The sequence below is a fragment of the Parasteatoda tepidariorum genome, chromosome 4, assembly GCF_982258835.1.
Source record: "Parasteatoda tepidariorum strain Cologne lab strain chromosome 4, Ptep-v5.0, whole genome shotgun sequence".
In the NCBI taxonomy this organism is placed as follows: Eukaryota; Metazoa; Arthropoda; class Arachnida; order Araneae; family Theridiidae; genus Parasteatoda; species Parasteatoda tepidariorum.
Window position 1 is genome coordinate 1,707,374 of NC_141758.1, and position 19,954 is coordinate 1,727,327.

Here is a 19,954-nt window from a genome sequence, read left to right on the forward strand (position 1 = left end):
TTTTGTATGAAACTGAACATCTAGGAAGCCTAACTTAACTTTTAATCATGGCAAAAGAACTGGGACCCGATTTTTAGGGTTAAAAAAATCTAAAGCTTCCTCAGAAAAGGTATTTTCATATTGCGGCTTTTTTTTAATATGAAATATGTGGTCTGAAATGATTAATTTACATACTTTAAGATTATATCTCAAACTATTTTGAAAACTATGAAATTCTGATCATTAAGAGCTATTTAGGAAAAAGCCTTTTCACTTCATGAAAACAGTTCCTCTTTCAAAAGATGAGAATGTGAATTACCATCAGAGATGTATCTGGGAGTTACAACAAAAACAATCAACAATAAATTTTGTGGTGCAATGGAAACTAAAACAACCAATCCATTGAAAATAGGCTTTTAATCAGAAGGATTCCTAAAAATTCCCAAACACACAATCAAAGATCTGCAGCGGTCATTAAGATAAGAGAAAAACTTAATTCAGTGGCGTGGCAGCCCATAGAGGGCCAAGGCCTACCATCCCTATTTCAGTTTTCATGCCCTTGGGCTCTGGGGTGTAGAAGCAGATGTATCGGTTGGGAGGTCAGCCGAATGAAGAACCCTCAGTGTGTAGTCCCCTAGTATGCTTTGCACTCCCTTTATTGAGACAGACAGGATGAAAGGCCGTGTTAACCTTGCTTGCCCCCGAGGATCGAACCCAGGACCTGTGGCACCACAGTGCGAAGGGTCACCAGGATATGAGAAAGCCAAGATGTAATCCAGCATGTCATGATAGATAACCTGATGAAAATTAATGTCAATAATAATTACTAACATTATAAAGCATGCCTGCACAACACACATTCCCAGTCAACCTACTCATAAGTTTGAATCAAAGTCCTCACATGAATAAAAACTAAAATTTATACCTTCCTGACTGAATACAGAATAGTTAGGAAAATGGCATGAATTCAGCCTTTTTAATAATTGTTTAAAACAATTCATTGATGAAATGCTTTCTTTTGATCAAGAAGATGTGCTAATACATTTGCAGATGGAAAATATTAAACTAAAATATTTGAGTATTTACAAAAGCAACATAATAGAATGCAGCTAAGAATCTTGATCGTCAAAACTATTAAAAATTTATTGAAGTTGCCCTGTAAATTTAAATTATAAGTGGAACAACATGCATAAGGGAAAAACCTCTATTATGAACCCCATCAAAAACAGCAATGCTTGACTATTGATAATATGGAAAACATTTTTAAAATATTACCACATGACTTTTGTACATGATAAACTTGTAATACATATGATAAAGTTGTAAATGAGGAAACATTGTTTTTCATAAAGTTCTGAATAGTGTCAATATCTGGAATATAGTCTATCATATTCTTTAGTGTGTCTTTCTTTTTATGAAAATGAGTTTTTCTTATGTATTTATTTTTCCAATTGCAGTTTATCCTAATGAATTTTTGAATAATATTGCCATTTTTTTAAAAAAAATATATACTAGCACTTATTATTGCTTTCTCATTTTTAAACATTTATTTAATTTTGGCTTGCAGTAAATTTAGTTGGGATAATGCAACTCACAACACGATTAAAGTTGTGGAGACTTGTTATAAAACATTATTATCACAAAACATTCGTAACTAATATGTTTCACTAAAAAAAAAAACTTAAAGTGTGTTCAATAGGAGCAATAGGTAAGTGCTTCTTTTCGTCCTAACATACTTAATTTTTATTAAATACATTAGTACAAGATTAAAATGTATTGAAATTTATTTTTATTCTATATAGTGTAAAATTTCAAAATGCAGAACATTTAATATTGAGCCAGTAAATAAAATAACTCCTTAGAAATTTAGCAATATTAACAAACTACATATAGCTTCAACAACAGCTAAAGTTTTCAGATTTTGTATAAAATCAGTATAATGCAGAAACATTTTTCCTGACAAACAATTATAAGAGTAGTTGCTAGACAGCATGACATTTTAGAATAAATCTTAAGTTAAGAAAAATAAACAAGATGAAAACTGAAAAATATTATGGTTTAAAAACTACAGCAAAGCAACATCAGTAATGAAATAGTAGTGGAAATGGTCACAAACACATTTTCCTCATCAAAAGGATTTGTAATTATATTATAGAAGAAATGTATTCAAGAAAAAGGAAGAAAAAACTAACTCTGCTAAAACATGCTTATATAATATACAGCCATTTAGCACAGAAGCTCCTTTTAAAAAATACTCCATATGCAAAAATTTTATGTTGTTATGTTTTATTGAATACTGAGCAGCTTCCACAAAAGAGTTTTTGAATACAGGAAATTAATAATATTTACATGTAATAATTAAACATCATTGTTGATAAATAATTATCAGAAGACTTTAGAAATACACACACATGAAGAATGACTAGAAATTCTTCAGCCACAAAAAATGATATATAACTGCCCACACTACTTTGGACTAGTAAATTATAATAATACATTGAATGACAGGAAACATATAGTATTGGCTTATGAAAAAGTTGTTGTTTTTTTTTTCCTTCTGCAAAGTGAACATCAAACACTCCAAAAGACTGTTGTGCTCAAGAGTCTTTTAAACTTTTTTTCTTTTTGTAGAATTTTCAATCACATCATCAGTTATTAGCATACACAGCATTTAAATGTATGGTAACTGTTTACTACGCCTGCTTTCCCACGTTACACAGACCACTCGATGATCCAAATATCACAAGTCTTAAATAAAAGTGATTTTATAAGTGTTTTCAAAAATGCACTTTTTCACAAAAAGAAATTCTGCATTTGCCAATGGTTGATGCCTACCTTCAATGATAAAGAGTGTTTAGACATCACTTTTTTTTCTTAAGAAGTTATTACAGTTTTGTAACATAACCAAATCATTAAAACTCACCATATTAGCAAAACTTAAAATGCTGATGAAGTGGCAACCATTAGAGAAATCATTACACTATAAATATAGAGAAACATTCTTCCCGTTTTAACGTTCACAAAAATAAATTAATACAAAAAAAGCTCAACTATTCAGTGTCATTAAATAAAAGTATAATTGAACATTGAACTTTTTAAAAAAAAAGTCAGCAGATGAGCCACTAAACAAGTTATTATTAAAAAGAAATGACTCTGACACATGGCACGTAAAAAAATACAGAACCAAATTCAAAAAACAAAGACAGTTCCAACCAAAAAATTTTTTCCAATTTACAGTAAAACTTCTGTAACTACAGTATTTATTATTGGTATATTTAAACTATTATATTGATACATTTAAACAATTATATTGATACATTTAAACAATTTTTTTCATACTACGATTCTTCTTTAAGCCGAAACAATGATTTTTTTTTTACTAATGAGTGTATTCTTAGAATAATAATGAAAGAATAAAAACAAATTTTGCTGTCCAAACCAAAAATCTCTTAGAAATATACAATTTCAAACAAAAAACTATAACTTGGATAGAAACTACTAATTTTAAAAACTACAAACTCGAAGTTGAGAAGTGTTTTCAAAATGCTTGGAGCCTGTCTCACATAAAAAGTAAATAAATAAATAAAATTTTAAAAAAATGTCACAAAATATGCAAACAACTTAAAATTTAGATAACTATTTTTTTAATTGTTAGAATGAGTGTGAGTATATAAAAATGACTATTTCAATTTTTTGTGAGTTGATATATTTTCTACTAGTAATATTACTTAAAGTTACTGAAGTTTCACTGTATTATGTACTTTACTTCAACCCCATAGCATAAAAAACACAAAATAAAAATAATAAGTCCAAGGAAAAAATGAAGAATAGTCTATATTAGCGGTTCCCAACCCATAATCAGAAGCCCAAAAATGGGCCGAGAGTCTCAGCTAAAATATACAGTCTTGTTGTCTAATACCAGTTTTTTTTTTGGTATGATTCACTAGGCCTGTTATAATCTTAAAATCCTAATATGACATGCGCAAGATCTAGTGTGAGGTGAAGTCCCACAAAAGCTCTCTGTCGCCAACCAAGATGAGCAGGTTGTTAAGTTTTTCAGTTTTCTTAGAGTTGTGACAGCCAAATGAATACAAAAAATTAATTTTCTTTATAAAAAAATATTTTTTAAATTCTTCTTGTATCTTTCAGTAATATATAGATATACAAAGTTGTTTTTTTACCAAATTGGTTGTCTGGTTAGGAATTACTGGTTTATATTATTTTTTAAGCAAGGAAATAACAATAAAATCTTTCTCTACAAACGTAATTTTAATGGGAGGGTAGAATTTGGAACTTGGAATCAGTCAGGGTTAAAACAAAACTGACACTGTTTTTTTCTTCTTAATTGTTTAGTATTGAAACAAAAACATTGCCCATTGTTTCGGTTTCCCCCTAGGAAGACAAAACAAATATGCTGAATGCGTCATAAATGAAATTATAAAAAATAAAACTATGTTACACGCATTAAAATCCTCATTTTGTTATCTTAGACTAGAATTAACACATAGATTGTTTTTACTATTCACAACACACAGCAATCTGTTTTAAAAGAAACTCTGTCAAAATCATTTGCATGTCAGAGAGCTGAAGGTTTAAAGTTTGATACAAGAAAGTTTCATAATCAAATTTTTTCATTACATTTCACATTAGCTCCTTTCTTTTGAGTGCTTCATATGAGCCCTAACTGACCCCAGCATTATAATTAAAATCACTATATTTATTAACAAGAACATTATTTGAAAAACAATGCAAACAAGTACTAACTGCATACCAAAAAATCCATAACACATTTTTTTTAACACATCAAAAATTCTATGTGAAAAACTTATTGTGCTGATAAACAAATTAAGGAGACATATTGGTAGAGATAAATAAATAGAGGGAACTATCAATAAAAAAAAACTTTAAATGAGAGTAACATATTTCCTAGATAACTGTCTAAATGTATGATTAAATTATAATCACTTACACATAGTATTTTTCACTTTCTCAAACAGTGAACAACTCATTTAAAATATTTCAACAACTGAAAAAAAATATTTGAATAATAACTTCACAATAACAACACTTAACAGCCATTATATAACACAATTAACAATTATTAAATATATTTATAAAAAAAAAACATATAATTTTCTATCCTAAAATAATAGACCCATACACTTATTGTAAAATAGGTTTTATAAATACCTAAAAGTATATTAACTCATTTTTTTTTTCAAAATTTTTAGTAAGTTGGTGCAATATTTTAGAAACAAAAAAAAAAAATAAATAAATAAATAAAATAAAAGACAATCCTATTGGGTAACATGAGTTTAAGAAAAAAAAACACTGGAGGAAGGATTATTAGGTGGGAGTGTTAATGCTGAACATGTAATAAATATGTTTTACAATCAATTCATGTGCAAAATGTGTTTTATATTTGTAATTCAAAATCAACAGATTCTAAAAGTAAGGAAATATCCACTATAATGAACACTCAGTTGTGGTAGACAATTTTATTGGCTCCATCTAAATTGCTCATTAAACAATGTTATTTTATTAAGGCTGGTTAGTTCCTTTAGAGTGACCTCAAATTTCCTCTTTGGAGGCATTTAAATAATTGTTGTTTAATCTATGCGAAAAATACATAATTATGGTTTCTCATTAAAAATGAAGATATTATAAAGGAATATTTCATTTGAAACATTTTTCTAAAATAAAAAATTGTTACGAAAACAGGCAAATGGGAAAGTAAATTTGTTGCACAGAAACTTTTTTAATAAAAAGCTGAAAATAAAAAGTTTTAAGAAAATTCAAAGAATGACTAAAATTGAAAAGATAAACATCTAAAAATATTTGACATAAATTTCAAGGTGAATATTTTTTTAACATTCTGATTAACTCAGTCATAGGAGAAATTTTGCTGTACAGAAACTAAGTTGTAGAGCAACTTTATATATTTAATTAGAAAATAATACATGAAACAAACTGCGCTCTACAATTAACAATATGACTGCAGTACACTAACAATTATTTTATGAAGAATTTTGGATAGAGTGAATCATCATTTATAGCAGATTTATCACTGAGCCGTAGACAGTCTACTACAGCCAGGTCAAACTGTATTTACTGTTTGTCAATTACAAGTCTGTCTAATCACTTTCAGACTTTAAGATTACTTAATTTTGACAGAAAGTGATTTTTGGACATTACAGTTACAATTTTAGCAAAACTAAGTGAATGAAGTACCTCTAAAATGTCACTTCTCAAAGGAATTTCTTTACCACTCATTTCTTTACACGTAACTGTTTTATTCTGCTTATTACAGAATGCATTTTAACATAGATACTTCTAACTGTTGTTTTTTTTTTAGTTTATTTTCAGTTACACTGAATTATTTAACGATTTTTTTCTAGCAATTTTCAAATTTGGAAGTTAAAAGTCTCCTTTTTTTATTTTCAGTATAGCCCAATATAGAAATAACATTTTCATTTCAAATAAAGGACTAAAAAAATTGTGCCTGAATTTGGCTGCTTTAATATTAGATGGATATGAGCAATAAATTCAAATCAAAGAAGAAAAAAAAGGGGGGAGGGGTTATTAATAAGTCCATATCCTATCACTTAAAATGGCAAGATCATTTTAAAACTGTATAAAATGGCTTCTATTAGAGTTAATTTTCCTCAAAGCACAACTTAGTGTTTTTGTAACATGAATTGCTTGTTTGTAATACAAATTAACAAACACTTATATGAATAAATAAAATGAATTTCTAACTATTTAAGGGAAGAAAAAGAAACTAGTAGGTTTTTAAATACCAGATTCTTTTAAATAATTTTGTATAACTTCAGTAGCCAAGTAGAAATCTAAAAGTATGCACTTTAATTCAAATTACATACTTTCTGGTGAGGTACAATTAAAAAAAAAAAGTTTGCCAATAGTTAGCAAAAGATTTGGTGAAGAACAATTGGACAGAAGGCATTAATTCTTGAAGAGGGGAGGTCCATTGATTGATTTACCCTTGCGTCTAGTGACTTTAGTGTGGGATGCATGATTGGGTTTTACGATGGCTTCCTTAACCGGAGAGGCCAAAGGAGAATCTGTAGAAGTTTCAGAGTCTGCTGCTACCTACAATAGAAAAATATGATCAGACATAAACCATCACGAAAACTCAGATTTTAGATATACAGTGACGACATACAAACAGAGATGATGGTAACTGCCGCTTCTGTTGTTTCATCAAAACTACAGTTGCCATCTGATCTCTATAAATTCTTTTAATTTCCGCTGGCAACAATGAGTGCTAGGAGGCAGGCAAGGAGGTGAAACCAATGATGATGGGAAATAAATGGAAATTTGTTCGCTCAAAATTTAATCTAAAGCTCAATACTTACCATTTCTTATATTTAAAATTCCGGGCTAATTTTTCTAATTTAACTTAAAGCATAAAAGTATTGTGATCATTTAGTTTCTTATTATAATGTAATATTATCCAATTAAAGAAGATTGGCAATGCATTGTATGAGTATTAACTATCTTATTCTCCCTTAGTTTTTTTTTTTCCACAGACCACCACTACTGACAAAGGTTGGTATATATGAAATTGATTCCAATTACTTTATTTATTGCAAAACAGCCAGTTATTCTATATGCATGTCTCCACTTACGATAAATGCTTTCATAACATATACAAAGATAATAACAAGATCACAACATATACTGGCATATTTAAATAATCAAAATGGAGTTTAATTAAAATGAAAATATTTTTTTAAAAAAAATCACTAATTTTCAAACAAATTTAATCAAAATTAGGTGATGACAAAAGTGTTGAAACTAGTAACAAGAGTCAATAAATTGCTCACAGAAATTAACTGAGATTTGTTGTCGGCAGAAAGTGTTTCATTTTATTTGAGTCTGGCTATAATTAAATATCTATTCCACTAATAACTACATATTTAATTTGCCTGTATTGCTGTTTGAAATGTTAATTGAATATATTGAAAGAAAGCCATATAAAAGGTAATTTTTTATAGCAATAGATATGAAATTCATTATATGGTCGCAAATAACACACACGTAACAAAGGACTATGATGATCAAATATATATATATATTGCTACGATTGAAAAAATTGAAAACTAGAATATAAATATTTTAAAAAAAAGAATTCTGTCAAAAAAAGGTTTGTAACAACTGAGATATTCAGGATGTGTTTTTTTAAAGAACTGCTGGTTTCTATCAATTCTTGTCTGGACATAATTTCTGTAAAACTAAAAAATTTTTTGAATGGTAATTTTTAAAAAAGAAAAAAACTTATCAGATATCATATTTCAGTGAAAAAAATTTTTTGGATTATTCAAAAGATTAAGTTTGTGATATTTAATTAGAGAAAAAAAACAACACTACATTTGGTAAAGGACAGCTGAAATTTAAAAATTAGATAAGTTGGAAAAAAATAATCGAGTTATACACATTTAGGGTCCAAACTTATGACTGCATACACACTTAAAAACATTGATACCAAAAATAATAAAAACATTACTGGATTATCCCCATAGAAATAGTCTTGAATTGGCTCTCAAAAAGTGCATAGATAACTAATGCTAATACATTTTTAAATATATTAGAGTATAAACTGCCAATACTTGGTGTTTATTTTTAGAGCAGAAATATTGAAAGTATCCAATTTAAAGACGTTATAAGATTAAAAAGTATGTAATTATCACGAAAATGGTGTGATACACATTTTCCTTCACATTGAATTCAACTGTTATCACTGCTGCACTGTGAGTTTTTTTCAAGGAAGCCTTAACTAGGGTGAATTAAAAAAGTTAGAAAGTTCAATGACATTTTATCATTTTGATGATTATTATAGAAGAAATGCCAAGTTGTTCCACCTTGTCAAAAAATATTTTCTAGCGGTAACTGTTAGTATTTTCCAGTTTAAGTAATTTGTCTACCACTACATATCAAAAATTCAAAGTATCACACGAAATGGGACTTAATGTAGACATCTCTGGTGACACTTAGCTTAATTATCTTTATTCTACAAGTTTTACTACTTAATTTGATACCAATTAATTATAACTTTTGTAGAAAGCGAAGCAGTTGGCATCCCTGTTATAGAGAAATGAAATTATTTTACTTCTTCATTTAGAAGCTTTCTTTCTTTCGTAAAATTTTTTATTATTATAAACAGTGCCCCACTTTCTTTTAACTTCTGAATTAAAGATAACTTTAAACTTAGGTTTTACCTAACATGAAAGAAAAATCTGTAAATACAGTCAAACCTCGCTAACTCGAGCTTCGATTTCACGAATTTTTAGATATCTCGAAGAAGAAAAAATTCCCTTCAAATCTCCCATACACTCAATGTTAAAAAAAACTTTGATTAAACGAAATTTTTTTCTAATCCCTTGATAACTTGAATATTTTTCCGTAAATAGTGTAGATTTTTTTTCTAAATTAAAAAAATATTCCAAAAAAAAAATTTAAGAATGGCTGACAAGGCATGGAATGAAGCGTCTTCCTCTACGATAATGAATGGCTTCAAGAAGTCTGGATTCATTAAAGATCACGAAAGCAGTCAAACAACCAATATCATTAATTCTGCTGAAAACTGCACCGAAAATGATTGGAACAGATTGACCGGACTCATGAATCTTGATGACATGGAATTTCTTGACTTTGTAAACGTAGATGATGCAGTAACAGTGTGTGGTCAGTGGGATGACAATGGTATCATCGCTCAAACGAAAGCTTCTTGTGTACTATCAGAAGAAGAGGATGAGGAAATCGAAGATTTACCGCCCAATGTTACTAACAAACAAGCACTTTCTGCAATGGACACTGTAAGGAGATTTATTGAGAGGCAGCCGAATATGTCAGAGGAGACATTTAAAGCTATAGTTCACTTAGAAAGTGTTACAGACAAACTTTCTTACACATCTCTAAAGCAAGTAACAATTGAATCTTTTTTTAAATGAAAGTGTAAAAAGTGTTTTTAGAATAAATATGGAATAGTAAATAAGGTATGTAAAGAGCATTTTTCTTTATTCTACCATCGATAACATGCGATTTTCGATAATTCGAATTTTCGATATCTCGTTTTTTCTCCTCTTCCTTCAAGTTCGAGATATCGAGGTTTGACTGTATAAAGATAAAAATGGTCAGTTTGACACTAAACATACCATAACTGATCAAAAGATCAGTTATTGTATGTTGTATTGTAAAGTGCTGGTATGTTTCTTGTTAAAATACAAGTATAAATAAGCATAACAAAAACAAAAGAGAAAGAAAATATGTTTTATAATACCTAGTCATTAATACAATTAATTTCAATTTATGCTGAAAAACTTTCTGTAGTCTGATCATATCAGGTGTTTCTTTTCACTCTCAGTTAAACTTTGGTCACTGTGGACATTAGAACATTCTATGCCAAACCATTCGGGATGAGTGAAAAACGAAATGGAATTTTCTGATTGGTTAAGCATTAGCAATTGTTTTAAATTTAACGATTAAATTTTTCACATATTTAAAGATAAAATAGTCTATTGCATGAATTTAATTGTTTATTTATTTTATATTTGCTATGTCAGATAAATTCAATGAATATTTCGTGGTAGCACACGTGGTCTACATCACCAAATGTCTACTTTGTCAGATACCACACACTTTTATTACATTCGTTTAAATGTGTTTCTAAAAATTGACATATTTAAAACCAACCGTACTGAAATAGAAAAAAATATATTTATGTATTCAAAAGCAAAATTGATAGGAAAGTGGTACGAATTCGTTTAAGAGAAACATAAAAAATCAACGCTAATGATGCTTAATTAAGGTAATTATATCAATTAAAAAAAGCGTAAGAAATCGCAATTCAAAGATGACGCTTAATTCATAAGTATCACTGACTGTAATATGCACCACTGGTATTATGGTAATTGGTGAATTGGTTTTGATAAGAATTCTACAAAGGATTTTCCGTAGTTTGAGAAAATATTTTTCTCAGTGGTAACTAGGATAATGTATTGATATTTTAACGAATTTGAATTAAAAGAACTTTTTCCACCACTACTTATAAATATTTCAACAGTAAATTAAAGGTCAGATTGAGAAATGTTATGCACTTAAGTATAAACTCAAATGTTGAAGGGTTATATAATAAGTACAAAATATACTAATATAGTTAAATAATATTATATTGAGATATTTGGTGATTATTAAAACTGCAACAATACTAAGCAGTTTTAATACCGATACTTTAAAATCAAGTGTTTTACGACCATTCGAAAGGGTCCAAGACAGTCACTTAAAAGTGAAATCATGAATTGGCTGTGAGCAATAGCATCACTCTAAGTGATGCTAAATACATTTTATCTTTGTTGCAATGGTATGAATTACAAACAACGAGATTAGCTTATTTCAATAACGTAAAGCCACTGAAGATTGCAACATATAGTATTAAATAAAAAAAATTTAAATTATTTCAGCTATATTGATAAAAAAGAATCAGGTAAGTGACATTTTCAGAATGAAAAAAGAAGTTGTATCCTAATTATTTTATTACCAATTTATTAGAAGGTGGGACTAATAATTCTTTGGTTTATTTTATTTACCACTGCCTAATTTTAAATAAAAAATCATGCAAGCATACTAATACGGATTAGTTGTGCTAAGATTAAAGTGAAGGCAAAAACAGTTCTGTTACATTAAACATACTCACATTGACGAAACCACTTTATGTTATTTTCTCTAATTCATTAATTCCCCTGGTTTTTCCATCAAGCTCTTTAATTGTCTCAGAATATGTCTTTCGGTTTTGAGCATGATTGATCAGTACTGATTTATTGATTCTTCTCTTTTTTTTTTAAATTCACCCCATGGGAAGAACGGTTATTCAGCTAGTTATATTATAAATGTGATTTTTTTTTTTTTTTTTATAAAATATTTTCATTTCCTCTGAGTAGGGAAAAAGTTAGATCGATCAACTTGCAATCGAGTTAAAATATTGTTCTGACAGACATTATAAGTAAATGTTACTAATTTTGTTACTATATAATATTATATAATGACATGTTGCCCAATAAACAAAATAAGTTAAAGAAATAATGCTGACAGTAATTTGAGAAATTATTTTTATGTATTTGAACAAATTACAGATTTGTGTGAACAGACGTGTGACTTTTTTTTTTTTAAATTCCAAATTTTTTTTATTAGATAATATTAATTACTTTTTAAAAATTAAATAACATGTGAAATATTTTTTATCTACCATACTGCAGTTTTCACAATCAACAAAACAAGAGAAAATATATCTATTTTTAAATACTCAGTTAAATACAAAAGTACTAAAGAAATTGAGTATGCCATTACAACAGAGTACTAGAAGTGTGTTTACTTCTGTTGCACATTCTTAAAATAATTTAATGGTTAGTAAATCTAGGGTATATCTTAAAATTTTATTCTCCCTTCCTTCTTCTAAAATACTTGACTATCGTTCAAATAAACTTAATTCCGATATTTTAAGTGTCCTTTATTTTTAAAACTTCCCTTATAAATACACAAATGCTTTTGCTCATATTTTTTATGATGAAAATTTAGGCATGTCAACAATTTTATAATTATAAACAATTGGAAAATAATATAGAATAATACAGGTTTAGAATTTTCCTAAATGAAAAAATATTACTTACCTACACAGAAATGTAATTTTTTTTAAAAATTGAATTGTTTTTCCCTCCTTAGCAAATTAAAAAGTTTATTTAAAATGCAACAAAGAAAAAGATTTCTTTCTGAAATTCTGACAAACAATGTAACTGACAAATGAGTATATTCTAGTAAGAGATGATCCTACAAGATGTGAAATTTCCAAAGTCTTAATTAGCATTCAATCACCTTTCACCTTCACAGGAAAATGGTATCTTTTAGAAGCAGGCAGTAATTATTTATGATTGCTTTTTCCATTGATATTGAATGTAAAGGGGTCCCATTATTTTTGGTGAGCACAAAAAAATTAACAAATTTAACTCCCCTATAGTCTAAAATGCTAAACTAGCAGTAATTAAAAATCAACAGCATTAATAAAAAAGGAAACATTCATAATCCTAAATTACTTACAGTTTGATTCCTTCTTGAGTAATATACACAAAACGCCAAACAAGCAAATGTCATTCCAACCTGAAATAAAGAAAAGTAAAGATATAAAGTGACTGATATTTCATTCAAATAACAATAATTAAAAAATTGGTGGTTCTACTTACCATAATGAGCAACCACACAAGGATATTCTTTATTTGGGTACGAGCAACCAATTCAAGGCCAAATTTGGTCCAAATGATAGCTTCAGTCAAAGTTATTGCCCTACAAAAAATTTGCACTTTTTTAAAAATAACAAAGCTTCAAACAATAGATAATTTACAACAAAAAATTATAAGAATAATGAAAAATAATTTCTTATTCACTTTATTATCAATAAACTACAAAAAAGATGATAAAACTAATAAACTTTTTTTCACATAAGTTGAACAGCCCATATAATCTTTTTTTCAGTTTAAAATAAAACCAAAAATAAAAAAGCTAAAAAAAGAGACTTCTATTATTTAAAGATTACACAATAAAATTTTTTAATTTGAAGATTTATTACTATTACTATCTTTTCAATAAATGTGAATTTAAAATATTTCATCAATATTCTACAAAATTGAAAAAAATTTATGCATTTAAGTTCTCAGAGTAAAAATGATAATTAACCTTTTCATGGTTATGAACGAGTTCGGCTCGCAATTGAATTGAGCTTCATAATGCGCGCAAGTGAGTTCCGCTTGGGAGCAAGATTAATTAGAAACGAGCACAACTCGCATATTGAAATTTTTCCCTAATGTGCGTTGATGAGCTGAGCTCGTTCGCCATTATTATTCGGCATTGATCATGTTACAAACGGATCCTACTCGCGAAATGTAGTTAGTTTTACTGTCTACAAATGGCAGTACGGGTTCCACGAATTTCTTTTTATAATGAAGGTGGAATTTTTTTTTTTTTACCTTGTTCTTTTTATGCGTATTTTTGGCATGTTTTTTAGGTTGTTTGTTAAGTAAAATGGCTCAAAAGCAAAAGTTAGATAATTATGATGATGATTATAATTGTTAAAGATTTTTAGGTAATTACTGTAATTTTTTCATAGCGTGTACAAATTTTTTTTTTAGGCGATTACTGTATTTAAATGCTTCATAAAATTTTACATTAGTTGTATTTATTTAGTCCTTTCAATTCAATACTTGTCTTATATTCATAATTAACTATTTTTATTTATATAATTGATTATAATCATTTATAATTTACTATTTAATAACTATCATTTATTAAATATTTTAAAGTATGTAAAACCGTTATTTATGTACTTTAAGGAATTTTTAAAGCTCGTGAGGCGAGCTATCTTTGGCATCGCCAGAGAAGGGTGACATTTTCGGAAGAACAACAGGGAAAAACAGCTGCCACTGTCGACTACTGTTTACTCGTAATACTGCGCGAATTAAGTAAACGAAAACTGCCCATTTCTCTAACCACCAAAGGGTTAAAAAAAATTACTGTTACAGTCATTGTTAATTATACTGCTTTTTAAAAACTTAATCAATCAAACTCAAACAAAACAAACAATTTGTGATATCAAAAAACCAAATATTTCAAAAATAAGTTCGTTGGAATTTTTAGAAATCTATAACATACATAAATTTCAAAAAAGAAAAACGGTAAGTTAAAAATTATTATTTGAAATATTTTTCAAGTGTATTTGAATACATTTTTCTACACACTAGTTTGGATGATATTGTTTATACTGCAACATTTAATCTAAAGTAAATTGTTCGATTTATCTCCTGAACCATCATAGCTCTAGTTCTGTTGATTGCAAATTTAACATTATACTTTGACTCTGAATTTGGCTTATCGAGGAGGATTAAAAGAAAGGAGGAATAACGCATGACTTACCCGAACACCCAGCACTGAGTACCAACTCGCTTACATCTAGGATCAGTAACGTAACTGTAGTACTGTCTGAAAATAAAACCTTCTTTAGACTGAAATCAGACATTGAATTCTAAGAAATAAATCTGTAATAGTTCTATCTAAAAATAAAGCATGTTCATTTCTTAAATTTAGTAAGACTTATTACTCCAAATGAAACATTTTACAAACCAAGAGATTTAATAAAGGATATCGAGATAAAAATATTTTAGTTAAAAAAATTTCTATATTGGGCTCCTTCTTTAAAATCAAAATTTTTTTGAGAATTTTGTGTTCTTCTTGACCTGTAACAACCCTAGTTATTGAACTTTAAATAAATATAACTCATAAAAGAGATTATTTCACAATTTATTCAGCAGTTCTTGCTAATGTTTTATTCATTCTATGCCAAAGTAAAAAAACAAAAAAAAAATATTAAACTGATACTAGAGGAAGAAAGTGCACGATCTGTGATGGAAATATTCTGTCAGAATATATCCATTTACAATGTTTTTCATTATTTTAAAAATTGTTACTAATAATAATTATTTAAAACACAAATAAGGAGTATGTAGATAAAGAGTTCAAGAACAACATATCTATTATTAAATAAATGAAAAAAATATAGATATTTGAATCGACCTGATTACTGTAAATCAGACTAATAAGTAGAAACTAATGAAGAAAAAAGCCTTTCAGATTGTGCAACATACCTTAATGTTGGAGCAACAATTAGACCTATTAGAGCAATCCTTCCAACTGTTAACGGATGACCAGGTGGAATTTCAAAGATATGCTTAAGAAAAAATGTGTTTAACTCAGTCACCTGAAATAGAAAGGGGGGAAAAAATGCAAAATAACGTAAAAGCAGTGGTCAGAATAACTACTATTTTTGTAGTTAGTTGCAAATTCTTTTTTAAATGCTCAAGTACTTCACTACACTTAGGAGACTAAGTTTGCTGAAAAACTTAATTTACACCCGTGTATAAAATGGTTTTGAATAAAAACTTTGCTTATTTAAACATGAGAAATAATTCAGAAACATTTATTCATGTTTGTTTGGGCCAGTTTGTTACACCAAAACATTTTTCATGCATTTTTTCTTTTAGTGATTATCTATTTTAAAAAGCACTAGGAAAAAATCATGTACAGTGAAACCTCCGTTAAGTGGACACTTTTGGGACCGAAAAAATTTTCCATTTACGATAAGGGTACCCTTATAACAAAGTAAAACACCATAAATTGTTTTTAGAATATTTTCAAAGATGTAAAAATAATTAAATAATCTACGATAACTATCTACAAGGATATTTATTTAACCTTAAAAAAGAAAATTTTCTGTACAAAAAAGAATATATGAAAAAGTTTTATATAAATACATAATTCTAGATGTAGCTACAGATAAATAAATATGCTTCTCCTATTTACACAGATATTCAAGTTAGTCATATTATACTGAATAGAAGCTGTTCGTCTCCAGTCAGTTTCAATTATTAGGTTTACATCCCTAACACCTACCCATCACTTGATAGAAAATGGTTAATAATTTCAAATGTAGAAAAAAAATAGCGTCTGGTTTGAAGAGATAGAAAATAACTTTTTAGTGCAAAAATGACTGTCCGGTTATGGGAGTGTAACATTTGCGAAGAATGTACAGTCTGCAAAAAAAAAAAAAAAAAAATCACCCTGAATAACTTTCGTTCTAATGATCGGATTTTCACGAACTAAGTGTCACTCATAATGGTTCCTGGGGGTGACCTCAAATATGCTAATTAATTAGTGCTAACTATTAATTAAGTTACAAAATCAGACACAAAAAAGTATTTTCTCTGAATAAACATATATATATATTTTTTACATATTTGGAATCTAGACACTTGAATTAGGGGGGGTAGACATAATTTTAAAAAAATTGGGTTGTAAATTGGATTGCAATAAAGGTTTATATATTTGGCGATAGTCCAGAAAACCGCCAAAAAAAGTCGATAAGTTCTCTTGAGGGATTATTAGTTGCAAAAACAATTGGTTGCATAAGTAAATGGTAAGTACTGCTGAAGACCCACTAGATATAAGTCAATGAGAGATGGGTTTTACTCAAACTTCGAAACTCCCTTTTCTCATTTAATATCCAGTGAGGAATTCTAGAAATGGTACTGGAAAATAAATAAAAATTTCGAAGAAACATTTACATTGGCCAAAAATGTGGAAAAAAGAGGAAGGTTAAATTAAAAGAAAAAGGAATAATTTACTTTTTTGCATTAACTTCAGAAAAAGAACAAAAATTTAAAGAGATTGAAACAGCTGAAAAAAAAGTTAAAGCAGAAAGTATGACGAAGAGAAAAAAAATACTTAAAAAGACTTAAAAAAAAAAAAAAAAAAAAAAGCTTAAAAAAATATGGGGAAAAGAGTAAACAAAAAGGTTATCTAATTATAATAATAATAAAAACATCATCGGATTACACAATGATAAACATTCATAATTTAGAACGGACTATTAAACTGTGAGAAAAAAAAATGAAAAACATTTTTTTAAAATCTATGCACACGTATGTATGTTATTGAAATTGTATCAGTTATTGAAAAACAAAATCAAAAAATAATCACATTAAATAAGCACAATCTGGTGTACAATCATATTCTATCAGAAGCACGCTTTTATAAAACTAGACATTCGTTGAATAAAGTGTCTTTTATTCAAAATGCTTCATTCAAATTTCTTTACTAAATTACAAATAAATTATTAAACGGCTAAGAAGGAAACATCGCGTTTTATAGTTTGAAAGAAATAAAAATAAAAAGATTAGCAAACGCTTATTAGCGAAAAAAATATGAATGAAATTTTACGCTACGCGCGCGAAGTCAAGTTCCTCGCAAGTTTATCACATTTTAATATCAATCGCCCCATTTAATTATTTCTTTATTGTCGCCAAATTATTTCTTTAAAAATAATTAATTTTAATTTTTCTCAGCTTCTAATAAATAAAAACAGGTGAAACTTTAGATTTTTCAATTGAAAAATATGTAGATTAATATGGTATAAAAAAATTCATACCTTATAATTCAAAATTTTTTCATCCTCAATTAAATTAAATAATAAAAAATAATTAATAATTATTAAAAATTATTTTTTTCATGAAATTATCTTTGGGTAAATGAGTTTCATGAGTGGGTGCAATTTTTTTTGAATTGCTTTATTAGTTTTAAAAATATGATTAGTTTTAAAAATATGACTAAAAACGTAAAAAGTGAAATTAACATAAAAGGGCACGAACTTTGGATCGCTCTCTTGACCAAATTATGGGGACCATATTTCCCAGATTGCGGCTACCCCCTTTATATTTTGAAGGTTAAGACTCCAAATATGTAAAAAAAAAAAATGTATGTTTATTCAGATAAGGTAAGTTTTTGTGTCTGATTTCGTTACTTAATTAATAGTTAGCACTAATTAATTAGCATATTTGAGGTCACCCCAAGGAACCATTAAGATTGACACTTAGTTCGTGAAAATCCGATCATTAGAACAAAGGTTATTCAGGGTGATTAATTTTTTTTTTTTTTTTGGCGGACTGTACATAATGGGAAATTCATGGGGTATTAAAATTATGTCTGCACTGAGAAGCAGCCATTCTGCAGGAGTGTCTATGGCAGGAGGTTTCACTGTATTTGAAATTTTGTGAGTTTTTAATGATCTTTTATTTTGTCTAAGAAAAGCGCATCAAAAATTACAGATAAAATACGTTCACTTACATTGAAGTAGCATCAATGTTTCAAGAGTGTACAATCACATTTGGAGGGGTGACCGAAGTTATAAATTAGTTATTGTTCGTTATGACAAATTGAAACATTAGCAATAGTGATACGTAATTCTAATTAACGCTTGTCCACTGGGCCATTCTTATTATGTTCATCGACAGAATAGCAAAGATTTCTACCAATCAGAAACGAAAAATTACTGGAGTTCAAACCTTATTTCTGTACTAAACTAAAGTGAAAAGTTGTTGCCAAGAAATACTATGAGCTAGTTTTTTTCCTCTTCCAAACAATTTTAACACTACGAACAGCTATCACTGTTTTTAAACAGCAGTACAAAATACGAAGAAAAGCAGCAGTTACAGTAGTTTTGCTATTTGTATCTCACTACTTCCTTTTCCTGCATAAAATCACAATATAACCCACATTGATCAACCATTACACTAAATTACAAATATAGTAAGTCCTGACAAATGATTTTAAAATAAGTAATAATACATAAAATATAGTGTTTTTTTGTGCAGTAAATCAATTTAAAATTTGTTAAATAAATCTTAAGGTCTAAAAGAAATCACCTGTAATAAATGATCATGAGTAATGATTACATGCAATAATAATTTTATAATGTATCAAATGTCACAATCGGGATGCAAGGTCATTGTAAAAAAAAGTATGATACGTGAATCAAAGGGGCTCAAAATATCAAAACTTTCAGAAATATTTTCACGATGATCAAGGGTTCTTCGAAAGGATACTTCCCCCATGCTGAGTCGATTATCTCAGAAAATTTCCATACTAGTTGAAATTTCTCATTTTACACTGGTTATCATAAATAAAGGAAAAATAAAAAAAATTATCATAACTCAAAAAGTCACACATAGAATTTAATGAAAATGTCACATTGATAGTGCGCATAATAATACATATAAAAAGTATTAGCCAAACATTTGTGGTGTTACAGAAATTATCATATGTATGAATTGTATGAATCAGGTGTGCCAATTCGGAATAGAAAAAGTACCTTCAATATGGAGTATGATCACCTCTGGCAGTCATACAACACATACAGCGATGTCTGATGCTTTCAAGTATGCAGTTTACAAGTTCCATTCTGCAAACCAGATGCAAGGGTCTGAGGAGGAGGATGGAGAGCAGCTACATGTCCTTCTAAAACATCCTAAACATGCAAGATTTCAAATCTGGTGATTGAGTTAGACACTCCACGCACTGAATTGTT

At 28.3% G+C, this 19,954-nt stretch overlaps 1 protein-coding gene across 1 annotated transcript in view; it reads right to left on the minus strand.

Annotated features, from left to right (window-relative positions):
- Positions 1–5,462: 5,462 nt before the first annotated feature.
- LOC107437030 (phosphatidylserine synthase) overlaps positions 5,463–19,954 on the minus strand; it is a 43,715-nt gene continuing 29,223 nt past the window's right edge. The window contains exons 9-13 of the mRNA XM_016048894.4: positions 15,681–15,793; positions 14,953–15,018; positions 13,230–13,329; positions 13,087–13,146; positions 5,463–7,089 (exon numbers count right to left, since the gene is read on the minus strand). Of these exons, the coding sequence (XP_015904380.1) occupies positions 6,943–7,089; positions 13,087–13,146; positions 13,230–13,329; positions 14,953–15,018; positions 15,681–15,793 (486 nt within the window). The 3' untranslated portion in view covers positions 5,463–6,942. The remainder of the gene's footprint in view (positions 7,090–13,086; positions 13,147–13,229; positions 13,330–14,952; positions 15,019–15,680; positions 15,794–19,954) is intronic.